This window comes from Sciurus carolinensis, chromosome 2 (genome assembly GCF_902686445.1).
Source record: "Sciurus carolinensis chromosome 2, mSciCar1.2, whole genome shotgun sequence".
Classification (NCBI taxonomy): Eukaryota; Metazoa; Chordata; class Mammalia; order Rodentia; family Sciuridae; genus Sciurus; species Sciurus carolinensis.
This window is the reverse complement of record NC_062214.1, coordinates 166,189,105-166,202,926: the sequence shown is the minus strand read 5'-3', so window position 1 is coordinate 166,202,926 and position 13,822 is coordinate 166,189,105. Positions and strand designations below refer to the sequence as shown.

At 33.7% G+C, this 13,822-nt stretch overlaps 1 protein-coding gene across 20 annotated transcripts in view; it reads right to left on the bottom strand.

Annotated features, from left to right (window-relative positions):
• Gphn (gephyrin) overlaps positions 1–13,822 on the bottom strand; it is a 641,988-nt gene that overhangs the window by 11,333 nt on the left and 616,833 nt on the right. For all 20 annotated transcript variants that reach the window (XM_047539524.1, XM_047539518.1, XM_047539521.1 and 17 more), the window contains 2 exons: positions 7,243–7,316; positions 2,951–3,015 (listed from right to left, as the gene is read on the bottom strand). In XM_047539524.1, coding sequence (XP_047395480.1) covers positions 2,951–3,015; positions 7,243–7,316 — 139 coding nt within the window. The remainder of the gene's footprint in view (positions 1–2,950; positions 3,016–7,242; positions 7,317–13,822) is intronic.

Sequence of the window (13,822 nt, the reverse complement as noted above, 5' to 3'; positions counted from 1 at the left end):
TAGTAATATAAGCCTTGAACCAAAAAATTCAAAAATCTAAATAAGCATAAGGAAATTTACCTATAAGCATCTCTACCCAGAAATGTCTTTAAATTAAAAAAATAACATCAAATGATTTAAGATGTGAAGGACTTGAAGATGAGTACTGTTAGGGACTGAATTGTATCTCCCCCAGTTCATATGAGAAAGCTCTAAACCCCGAGGTAGCTATATTTGGAGATAGGGCCTTTATGGAGGACATAAGGTTGTGGTCCTGGTCCAATAGACCCTTATAAAAAGAGGAAGAGACAGACACCAAAGGAAAGGCCATGTGAGGACACAATAAGAAGGTGACATCTGTGTGAAGGTCTCACCAACCCTGCTGGCACCTTGATTTTGGACTTTCAGCCTCCAGAACTGTGAGAAAATTAATTTCTGTTGTTTAAGTCACTCAGTAATGTTGTGGTATTGTTATGGCAGCTGCAGTGGATTACTACAAATACCAAGTTCTTTTAAAGTTATAAGAAGAATTGTAGAAATTTAACCATACCTCTCCAAGATGAAATCCAGGTGTGTCTTATACTTCAGAGGGAAGTAGAGTGGGTTACGGAAGTGGGGAACTATGAATAATTGATTTAGTTACTTGCACAGCATTATTAATGATCTAATCAAGCTGTACAAACTTGGCAAATTTCGAACCTTTTTGAGTCTAACTTTTACTTATCTATAAAATGAAGGGTTTGGACTACATGATTCTTAATAGTCCTTCAGGGCCTAAAATTCTAATTTTAGTAATCCTTTTATACAGTTTTAAGTGAGTATATATGTGTATTATGGAGATGGGGAATGGGTTATCAGATTTTTGGGTTTCCTCACCCTAAGTACTAATTATGTCATCAAAGTAAAAGGCAAGGATCAATTTAGCCTATTATTATATAGAATCATAACTTCATCTCTATTTTACTTACAAAAGTGATTAAGAATGGATTTATTTTTAAGTTGCAGAAAGTGATGAGGGATACTAACATGAATGGGAAAGAGTTGCCCAACAACAGAACCTGGGGAGGAGGTGGGTGAACCCAAGTTCTCATACATGCTCGGTAAGCACTCTGTTACTGAGCTACATCCCTAGCTCCTTTTATTTTTATTTTGAGACAGGATCTTGCTAACTTGCCCAAACTGTACTCAAACTGCAATCCTCCTCCCTCAGCCTCAGAAGTAGCTAAGACTACAGGTAGGTACCCCCACACATGGCTAGAATACCAGATTTTTAAGGAGAACCCATTACTTTACCCCTTGCCTCAAAAATATATCATCAATGATTATAAAATTCCCACAATACTACTTTATATAAAATTAATGTTAAGAAATGAATTGCTCTTTATAAGAAAAAGTACTAGAAGGAAAACGAACAAAATGCTGTAAATAGTGGTTCTTTCTGGGTGGGTGGGGATTATGAATAACATTTCTTTGCTTATCTGTATTTTCTAATTATTTTTATAGGGAATATGGGTTACTATAGTAATTTTAAAAAGTTAGAAAATAGCAAGTAAATACACAAAACTTTTAAATTTGTTAAAATGTGTTAAGGGGGCTGGGGAGATAGCTCAGTCGGTAGAGTGCTTGCCTCGTAAGCACAAGGCCCTGAGTTCGATCCCCAGCACTCCCCCCCCCAAAAAAAAAAAGTGTTAAGATTAGTGATGATCTTTAAATATATGACCTCAAGGAAAGCAGAAATACACTTTAGAAACCGAAAATCCTCAGTGGGGCTGGGTGGATAGCTTAGTGATAGAGTGCTTGCCTAGCATGCGCGAAGCCCAGAGTTCCATCCCAGCACTGTAAAACAGAAAGAAAAAATGTTTTCGGAAATACTTGTAAATGGAATCACTTTGCTGTTTCTGGAATCTAAACATGTGAGTTGCTGCTGCCCTCTTTTGGTTCTTTCAGGCTGAACAAAGAAAATTTAAAATAAATCATTTATTTCTTTGGCAGATCATCAACACTTTATTAGTAATGATAAAAAGGTTCCCACAATAACATTATTCTACTATCATTGAGGCTCTGTAGGTAAGTCAAGACTTCCATAGACAAAGTAAATAGTCTCTTCCAGGCAAAAGAAAACTTATAAAAGGAGTCCATTTCTTTTGTCTAGTGGTTCAGAGTAGACAAGGGAAGAATAAAGGCCCTATGGAGTTTTATGCTATAGATAAATGGTGAAAAAATAATTTAAAAATAGATTTTTAAAGTCCATGTAAACTGAACCACTTTGCTTTTTCTACAGTCTGAACTTGTGAGTTTCTACGAACATGGGAGTGAGGGTGGTGATGGTAAAGTTGTCTGACTGAAGATGTGAGGGATCTGGCTGAGATGTACCAGCATTAGTAGCCCCCTCCTCTCTTTCTCATTCCTCCTCTTTCCAACCATTCCAGATCTGGCAAGGGTCAGAGGTTGTTTTATTTTTGTTTATTTTTTGTGGTGTTTGGGATGGGATGGGCCCAAGGATCTCCTGTATGCTAGGCAAATGCTCTATGACTCAGAGATATCCCCAGCCCTAGCTTTATATTTTTTTATTTAGTATTTGCATGGGTGACTTAAGCAAAATATTTGTAGTTATGAGAGGTGATTAGACTGCTGATTTTGACCAAAGTCCTGTAAGAAAAAGGTAGATGCCCTAGAAAGATCTAGTGATAGCTAACACTTGATTATCATCTTAGGGTCTGGAATGTGCTCTGGAAGATACTCTCTAGTTAGACTGTCACACCACCCTGTGATGTGGACATTAGTCCCATTTTACAGGTGAACAGTCTCAGAGAAGGTAAGTGATTTTTAGTAAAGTTGGGACTTGAATTCAGGACTTTTAGATTCCAAATTGAGTGATCTGATTGGGGACTGATAAATGAGAAATCCAAAAAAGTTTTGGTCGGGTTTTTTTTTTTCAGAAAAAGCAGAGAATAATTTCAATGATACTTACCTGGTAGTGCAAAAATAATTTTTCTTACTCCATCAATATCCAAAGTTGCAAATGTAGTTGGCAGGCTAGAGTAAAAAAGAGGTTACTTGTTAGTGATTGCTAAATAACATGATAAGTGAATTAAGTGGTCAGTTTTCCTGTTATGTGACTATCTATATAGATCACTTATCTGTTGACTTACCTGTAAATCTATATACTCTGAAGTATTTCAGGAACATTTAAGTAAATTTGTTTTTAGCATCTTCTGTTTTCAAACTTCCTAGTTTTCTGTAATTCACATTTTTTTCTTCTTGACAGTCCATAGAAATATATTTCAAATACTGGAGTGTCTATTTCACCACCTTTCTAGTCAACAATATCTACACTATTTTTGCTGGATATTTACAACAATCATTCTTTTTATCAGAAGATAACCTGATATGTCTAACTGCCAATTGTTCAAGGTGAGTAGTTCTTATCCTTTTAAAATCATATTCAGCAGTATACATAAAACCTCCTTCCTATCAAAGGAGCTTCTGAAATATCCAAGTAAATAAAATACCATGGCTAGGACCGAGTTAAAACAATAAATTAAAAATATCGTCAAAAGGGCTGGGGTTGTAGTTCAGTGGCAGAGCGCTTGCCTAGCATATATGAGCCGCTGGGTTCGATTCTCAGAACTACATAAAATAAAATAAAGGTTCATTGACAACTAAAAATATATTTTAAAAAATCGTCAAATTACACTTCCTCAATATTCTGACTTTAATTCTTTAACTCTTGCCATAGAGAGTGAAGGAGGGGTGAGTGGCATGAAGGAAGTGGGCAGTTGAGAATGGTGACTTTTAAAAATTAATTGCCCTTATATAAAATTTTAGCTATAAACCTCTTTATATTACTGAAAACTGATCAATACAGAATCCCTAGAGAATGCTGAAACTTCCATATGGGTAAAAAGTTATCCTTTTAAGCACCCAAATTATTTTTATTTTTATAGTCAATCATTCAAAACTGAATCACTGAATCCTGATTCATTACTGCAGGATTACTACACATCCTGCAGTAATGTGGTGACACTGGCATTTTTCATCATTTATAGCCATCATTAATATAATTTATTCTTAATATAATATGATGTTAGTTCACAATGGTACCATGGGTTGTTTTCACCTAGAAACCATAACTCCACAGTGTTGTTTCTATGGTTATCATTTCTGTTTTATTGTCCTAGTTTTCTTCTGTATTCCCTTAATGCCAGACTGTTATTTCAAACATTAAAACTGGCTTCAGGCATAGGGGTCAAAGAGAAGTAGTAATAATCACATTGTTGGAATGATAATAGTGATAATATAAATTACTATTTTTAAAATAATATCTAAGTAAGTCTCACAATAATCCCAAGAGGTGACAATTATCATCCCATTTCATAGATGAGGAAACAAACTCAGAGATTGTGCAATTTGGCCAAAAAAATCATTCAGCTACTAAGATAGGAAATAAAGAGTTGAACCAAGGTTGTTTTAACATTATGGTTCATAAATCTTTTGTGGGATGTTCTGTGAAGTGTTAGTACATAGACTTTGTGACCTCTATTTAGATCCTCTGAGACTTTTTTGTTTACTTCGTGATTCTTTGCTGTGTTTTAGAAAAATGAGATTAGGTTGTCATATCGATTTATAGATAAGCAATTTGGCAATGATTATTACTGTGTGATGAAAATAATTTCTAAGATGTATTCTTGATAATGGGTGTGCTCATTATAGATGACCATAAAAAAGTGATTGATAATAATGCTTTTCTGAGTATCTTTGTCTTTAAAATGACAAAGGTAATTATATTGGAATGTACTATATGTGGGAAGAACAAAGCTAAACTCTACTTGAGCCTTTTATGTTTCTTTTTCTTCTACTAGTAATTAACAATTACCTCTACACAAGTATAAAATTCTGACTAAATAAAGGAAGCCCACTTAAACTTAAATCACTTTATCGTAGCAAATTATCACCTAGATAATAAGTGTGAGGAGGGAATGCATAATGCTTCTTACTTCTAGTGTATGTAAAGTAAATTTAAATTATAAAGTCACTTTAAATCATCTTTTGCATCTTGCAGATAGGTAATGTGGTTTCTGTAAAGGTACTCACTTTGAAAAGATTCTATTTACAAGGAAACATTTTGCCATTATGCATTATTAACCCAAGTGTCCTACTGCTAATCTGTGAGATTTGTTTAAGCTCTGCAAAGCTTTTTCCTTGGAAACACTTATTGTTCATTCTAATCTCCTCTTGAGATCAGAGTGTAACAACATTTGTACAATGACTGAGGTGCCAAAGTAGTATGACTTTAGAGGAGAAGAATAAACATTAGGAACAGAAGAACTTCTAAAAGTGAAGCAAGTGGTAAATAATAAACTGGAAAAAAGTATGAAAATTATCACCATTGGTGCTGTATTTTAAATAATGCATATTAAATAATAGATATTATACAAATAATTCTCTAGAAGGAAGGGCAAGTAATATCAGTAATATCCTGCCACAAATGGAAAAATTAGTTCAGTTTTTGAGATTAATGAGAAGTACACTGACATGCTTTTGGGATATATTCTCTCTTCTAATCAAATTAGTACTGTCTAAAGGAATGGGGGGTGAGGGAAGACCTAGCATAACAATATTTGCTTATGAGAAAATATTATTCTTAATAAGAAGGATACAAATCTTGCAGTTTTAATAACAAAAGGGCTCTGTCAGCAATAGCCACATTGGGGCACATTTGATAGGTAACTACAGAAATATACTGCCAAGAATGGTAAGCTTTATCAAACTTTGGAAAAAGCTTTAGTAATAATCTTAACTCTATACTAAAAATGACCAAATCATAGAGTTAAAGCTTGATCTATGAAGATCTGAAACCAGGTACCAATAATTTGGGCATATTAGAAGGGCTGGCTTGACACTTAAAAGGCTTTGGGAATATATTGATGCTTCCCATAGATTGCCAATAACAACTGGGAAGTCACTACTCCATTCTAAGGGCTCATATGAGCATTCAACCACAGAGAATTATAAACTAATGCGTCATTACTGTTGCCGCTGACAACGCAAAGGTGTGCTGAAATGCTCACCCATATACTGAGTCTTTGAAGAGGGAATCAGAGGTTCATTGAATAGCAGGGCTCTGAGCAGGCAGACTATGCTTGAAGACATGGCTATACATGTTTCATTAATACCAATGTTTGCCATTCTTTGAGGACTTACAACTAACTATGGAACTTCCCTTCATAGGTCCTTCCTTAGAGGATTATTAGATTTTAGGAAATATGAAAATCTTAGCATGTGGTTATTTGTTTTTCTTCCTGAGATACAGTAAGAAACAGTGTGAAATTCCACTTATGAAGTATTCTTGTGAAAGATTAAGAAATTAGATCTAAATTTAATTAAATCTTTAGATCTAACTTTCAATCTATAGAATATATGGGAAACGGGAACATGTTAAACTCAACCCATGGACACAATCAGACAAATCCATTCATGAGGACAAGTGATTCAGTTTCTCCAGCAATTCAGTGGCATAACCAAAGGGGAGAAAAAAGTCTAGGAGGAGAAAATATTCTCATTTAATAGAGACTTAACAACTAAATATAAGGAGTGGAACTTACTTGAACCCTAATTCAAATGAAACAATTATAAAAAGGCATTCTTTTTCTTGATATTTGAATATGATCAGGATATTAGATGCTATTAAAGTATTATTATTTATTTTGTTAGGTGAGATAATACTGTTGTTTATCTAAGAGAATGCTATTGTTGTTGTTATTATTTGAGATCTATACGAAAATGACATGATGTCTACCAGTCTTCCTTGACCCTAAAAAAAGAGGCAGGGTAGGGGGATTAATAAAACAGTTATAGCAAATGTTGACAGGTACTGAAGTTGGGTGAAGGGTACATGGAAGGGGTTCATTGAACTTTTTTCTTTTATATGTGTTTGAGAATTTTCATAATAGGCTGTTTAAAAAAAGAGGACAAAGTAGTTTAGGGGGAAAGAAAAAGAGGAAGAATAAACTAGGTGTAGGAATTAAAAAGGAAAACCTGCTTTGCTTTGTTTATTCCAAATTCCCTGATTCATAAGGAAGATAAATACTTATTTGAAATAGGAGCTGCACTTACAATGTAAACTTACAATGTAAAACATTGTAGTACTGGAATTTTTTTATTAGAATAGTTAACCTATAATAGAAGATGTAAAAATAAAGCAATTAATACTTGATCAGTTAAAGCAATCCAAATCAACCCGAGATAAGATTATTTTCATACCCTGGTTTCATAAAAACCCTGCCAAAATGGATCTGAGCATGAAGATCAATGTCCAGCACCTGCTTGAGATAGTCCTGCAAACATAAAAAAAAACCACTTTACTTTCAAACTCTTAATATCAGATTTTCAACACTTTAATGAAAATAAAATGAATTTAGAAGATTGTAAAGAAACATCTTTTTATTTTAGGGAAGTTGATTTACTTAACAAGTACGACTTTATTCCTTATTTGTTCATTCATTCATTCAATACATGTTTGATGAGTGTCTACTATATGCTGGGTACCAATCTAGATGCTTAAGGATATAGCTTTGAACAAAAGAGACAATGTTTCTACCTTCATAGAAAGTATATTCTAGTAGGGTAAGTTAGATAATAAGCAAAATAGCTAACTAGTATCTTTACTTGATGGGTTTTTCCCTCTTTTCAGACAGAATTTTATGACTGAGAAAGGCTGTTAACAAATAAATCTTATGAAGTTGTACCTAGTCAGGGAAGTCATATCTATGTGTCCTATTCTTTTCTTCTTAATGGATTTAAAATAATATACTTTCATTGAAGAGAGACTTGGAAATTTGCTCACTGATTACCAAATCTAAGTAAGTCAACTAAAACAAAAAAACAGAAGCAAACTATAAAACAGACATTCTGCTAACAAAACCCCACTCATCCTGTGGTTATGACAACCCAGAGCGTTTTGACAAAACCTGATCTTTGGAAATGAAAGGTAATACTGCCCTGCAGTTGATTTTGTAGATAAAGAAAAAATTACAGTCCTTAAAATTTCTCTTAAGTAAAAACAACTTCTATATCTATTATTGAATTTCTTCTTCTTAGTAGATCACTTAGAGTATCTACCAACTTGCCAAAATTCTTAATGTTTTATAAGCTATGAGACACTTTGTTTTATTTTAAATATTTGTTCCCTTCTACCTCCACTACTTCAGTCAATATCAGCTCATGGATTATTGAAATAGGTTCCTTTGCTCTTAAGCCCACTCTCTCCTAGTTCAGTCTCCACCTCCTCAGGAGTAAGAGAGATCCTCTGAGACAAATCTGAATGAATCACTTTGTAATATTCTAATAATTTACCAGTTTTCAGGAAAAGGTCTCATCTTTTCAATGTCCTGGAATTCCTGTATTTTCTAGCCCTCTGTCGCCAATCACGGCTCTTTCTGTCAACACTCTTTTCACTCAGCACATCCTTCTCTCTCAATCTTGTCTTCCATCCATTCTTGCAAGCCTATATTGCTTTTAGTTCCTTAAGCTCTCACCTCCATTCTTTTAAAGTATTCTTTCTACCTTGAATACTTTCTTCCTCTCCCTCTTTTCCACTCTTCCTCATCTCTGTCTTAGTCATCTTCTCAGCCTCCTCTGAACTCCGAAGCAGGGTGACAGAATAATTCACTTTTTTTTTTTTTTTTTGCTCCTCACTTATTCTTTTTTTTTTTTTTAACATTACTTTGTAAGTGATGTTTTAGCAACATTCATAAATTTTGCTACATTGAAACTTTATTGTCTTTTTAAAAAACATTTTAAAATTATTATTTTTATTTAGCTTTTAATTTTTTACAGACTGCATTTTGATTCATTGTACACAAATGGGGTACATAATTTCATTTCTAATTCACTTATTTTTATTTTGAGGTTAGAGTATTAGATGTAATAAATTTAGAATTTTTACACATTCCTGATGAACTGATCCATTTAAAATGTCAAAATGTCCCTCCTAATATCTAGTAATCCCCCCCTCTTTTTTGTGGTGCTGGGAATTGAATCCAGAGCCTCACACATGCTAGAAAAGTGCTCTACCACGGATACACTCCCAGTCTTCTTTTATTGTTGTTTAAAAAAAGAAAATATAATAATAACAAATTTTAGTTAAGGATTCAGTCTAATTATATTTAGTACAATTATTGCTATATTTGAGTTTAAAATTATTATTTTTTTTACTTTTCTGTTTTTGTTTTCTTTTTTCTTCTTCTATGCCTTCTTTAGGATTCATTAAATAGTTGTCCTTTTATTTTCTTTCCCTTGTATTAGCTTATATACATTCTTATATTATTATTTATTTTATTTATTTATATATATTTATATATATTCTTATTATTTAGTGTTTATTTTGGAGATTACATATGCATCCTTGATTTATATAATCTAACATAATTTGGTATTTTTGTAATTTCCCAGGCAACACATGAACTTTAAAACAAGTTAACTACACTTACTCCTCTCTACTTTTCAGGATATTGTGGACTACATATCTTACCTACACTTTAAGTACATATGAATGTATTTATATATAGTTCCTATACATATAGAAATATTTATTCTATGTATATATAAGATGTATATATATTTTAAAACATCACAAGATATTATTTTATGTGATCAACACTATTTACTTCATATTAACACTTTTCTTTTTTCTTTTTGTTCTTAATCCTTTCTGCATTTCCAAGCTTCCAGAATCCTTTTCCTTAAAAAACTCTAGTGTAGATCTGCACAGTTTTTGTTTGATTGAAAATGTCTTTATTTCATCTTAATTTTGGAAGAAAATATTTCACTGGATATTCAGTTCCATATTGGCAGTTTCCTGACCTTTACAAATGCCAGTTCATTATTTTATGGGTCCTATCATTTATGTTGAAATTATTTGTTATTTCTCTTGTTCCTCTGAACAAAATATGTTCTGCTGAAACAATTCTCTCTTTGTTGTTTTTTATTAGTTTTCTATGATCACCTAGGTATAACTTCTTTGCATTTATCCTGTTTGAAATTAGAAGAGATCCCTGAAACTCTGGCTTCCTGTCTTTTTATCAGCTTTGGAAAACTACTAATATCTCTTAAATATGACTCTTTCTCCTGTCTTTAAACTTCAATTATACATGTTAGACTTTTTACCATATTCCCATATGTCTTTTATGTACTTTTCCATATTTTCTATTTTTTCTAAAATTTTCATTTGGTTCCTATCAATAGATTTGTTTTCTGGTGAAATATATTTATAAGAACCAAATAATTGTTATTTTTTGTAAATATACAACAGTTATTTAAAGTCCATGTGAGACAATATAAATACTGGGATCACTTTTAGTGCTCTTCTAGAAATTTTTTCTTCCCTTAATTTTTAGTCATTTTGTTTTCTCTCTGGTAATGTCTGGTAATTAAAAATATATTATAATTAAAAAATCTGCAGAGGCTCTGGATCATGATAAATTTCTTCAAAATGGATTGAATTTATTCTGGCAGTTAGTTAAGGGAAACTCCAATTATATTCATCTTACTGGGGACTGAGATAATTTGATGGTAGATTTCAGTCCCTGTGAAGGCTAGTTTATTTTGGATATGTCCTTACTCCTACAGCCCAACCCTTCAAGGGTTTAAGCTGATTTCAGTCTCAAAGTTTTTGGCAGGTTTTGAACTCCTAAGGTTGATAGAAATTCTGCTTATTTCATTAGCTTCTTAGTTACTCTTTTATGCTTAGCTTCATGTTTCATTACTCCCCCCACCCACCTCACTCTGGTTAGGAAATTGGTAAATTCTTTGAGGGAGAATAGGGTAACCAGGCACGATGGTATACACCTGTAATCCGAGAAACTCAAGAGGTTAATACAGGTGGATTCCATGTCTGAAGCAGTAAGCAACTTAGTGAGACCCTTTCTTAAAATAAAAATAAATAAAAAATAAATAAAAAGAGCTGGTGATGTAGTTCAGTGGTAGGGCACCCCGGGTTCAAACCCCAGTGCCAATGAATAAATAGATGAATAAACAAATAAGGTGAAATAATTCCAGTTGCATATCTCTGTGGTTCACTTTTCTCTGATATCTTAGTGCCTTGAATTTTGGCTGCCTTGGTTGTTCTCTTCAGATACTCGCCTTTTCTTTTCTCTTCTTTAAAAAGTGTTCTACGGATTTTATAGATGAACTTGGTCTAAAAATGCTGTTTTATCAGAGCAGATTCAAAAATCTCCAGGTATTTCTCATGTGCTCTTACAGCACTATGCCCTTCTGACATTGTGCTCTTGCTTGTAGTTTCTTATTAGACTACAAAGTTTGTAAGCACAGGAACTCCGTCATCCATATATATATATATATATATATATATATATATATATATATATATCTGTGGTGAATAGCACATACCTTTCACTCATTCATTTGTTAGTTCAACAAACATTTTTGAGTGCTTTTTATGTATAGGAATTCTGTGCTGAGGATTTAAGGGTGAACAAGACAGACATAGTCCCTACTACAAAGAAGTCATTATATCTTACTAGGTACAAATACACAATATCAAGTAAGCCAACAAAAAAATAATTGCTATTTTTTGTACATGCTATGAAGGAAATAAGCAGGTGCTAGCATAGTAAATAAGGGGTGGGGTGGAGAACAAGGAAAGGCCATTTTAGAAGAGATTGTGATATATTAGCTATTCTTGAAGGATAAGAAGGACCCAGGCATGTGAGGTGTGGAGGAAAGAGAACTCCAGAGTAAGGGAAGTATACAAAAAGCTTCTAAAGCAGTAAAAGGAGTGTGTCTAGAACTGAAAAGACAACTCCTGGAGGTGATGAATGAGTAGGACAGAGGCATAAGCTGCCGAGATAGAGGTTATTCCTGCAGGGCTTTAGGTTATGACACAGAGTTTGAAAAGCAGATGCTTGTTAAGTAGATTTGCTAAATGATTGGGAGTATTTAATTTTTCTTGAAAACAATTCCTGTTTTCAAAAATTCTCTTTTTAGATCTTTTGGATCAGGAAGGAGTGCTTCATGTTCCTTGTGGCAGAGAGAAAGTGTGTACCAGATATAGTGATACGGACTGAGGATCACCATTGTTATTAAATTTTTGTCTACTTACTGAAGCAGCAAGGATAGTTTGCTATTCCGAAACCTGGTATCAGATGAGAAGAAGAAAGACAAATAGATGAAGGAATAAGATCTTTTCTTCAGCTCAGGTGAGGATGAATACTAGTGTCAGAAAAGTTGTGAAAGACTTAAAATGGACAAAAAAGATTGCTGGGTATCCATTGCAGCACAATCTTCTGGGTTGTGTTTTTGAGTTGTTTTACAGCAATTATCTGTAGAAAACTGATAGTAAATGCAATGGACTAAATGAACCCCCCTGCTCTCCAATTCATATGCTGAGACCCTAATCCCCCAATGTGATGGTATGCCTTTGGGAGGTAGGAAGGTCATGAGGATGGAGCCCTCATAAATGGGATTAGTGCTTTTAGAAAAGAGGCCAGAGAATTAGCTCTTTTTTTGCCACATGAAGATACAAGGAGAAGTCAGCTATCTACAAACTGGAGGAGGGCCCTTACCAGAACCCCACTATACTGCCATCTTGATTTACAGATTTCCATGCTTCAGAACTGTGAGAAATAAATATCTGTTGTTCAAGTCACCTGGTTTATGGTATTTTGCTACAGCAGCCTGAGCTAGGACAGTGAACCTAATGTTTAGTCAAAAAAATATACAAATGAACCCTGTCTGATGACTATAACTGAATATGCCCCATGGGTATCAAGCAGTTTTGCATCTATTAGCAAATTTATCTCAGCATTCCTGACTACCTCTATGTGTGTGTTCTTTGAGTTCCCTTTTGAATCAGTTGTAATATCTTACTGGTTTCCATTTATAAAATTAAATAAAATATTTTATACATGTTCATTTTATATATGTATGAGATACATAGTTTTATCTTTAAAAAACATCATACTTCAATTTTGTATACTCCACTGAGATGCCCCCCACTGATTTATTTGATAGAATCAGTTAAACTTCATTGCCAGATAAGTGCTTTTTTTGGGTGGGGGCGGGGCCGGGGGTACAGGAATTGAATTCAGGGCACTTTACCACTGAGCTACACCCCCAGTCCTTTTTACTTTTGGATACAGAATTTCACTTAATTGTCCAGGCGCTCCTCAAACTTCTGATCTTCTTACCTTAGCTTTCTGACTTGCTGAGATTATAGGTATGGGTCATAGTAACTGGCTTAGAGAGGTGTATTTTATGGGTGCTTAAATTTGGACATAACTTTTCTTGGTTCCTGGAGTGAATTCAAAAGAGGAGTATAACTCTGTTTGCTAACTTTCAGGTTCTCTATTTTGAATTGGTCCTGTTTTTGTTTCTGTGCACAACCAAGAAAGTGTTCCCCCATGTGGCAGTGGTGACTAAAAATTTGATTTTATGGCCTAAGCATTTGGTGATCTCTGTAAGTGGATAATACAAAGCTATTCTTAATAGAAGACAGATAATCTGGTTTATTAGTCTTTTTGTTTATTTCTCTTATTGTCCATTTTGAGCCCAAATTAAGAATTCTGTGTCTTCTAGGAAAGAGACTAGCTCTTTATTAGCATACAAATTAATTTAGCAGTGGCAGAAGTGATCATGTTCCTTATGTGTCTAGGTATCTGTAATCCAGAAAGGCACTTACCTTACTTAGTGAGTGTGAGATGTTTTCCCATTTCTGGGTGGTATTCATAAATCAAATTATATTGTATCTTAAAACTACTCTGTTCTGATTGGCTTAGAGAAATAATAAATGCTTATTATATAAGCATTAGAAATAGAATATTTT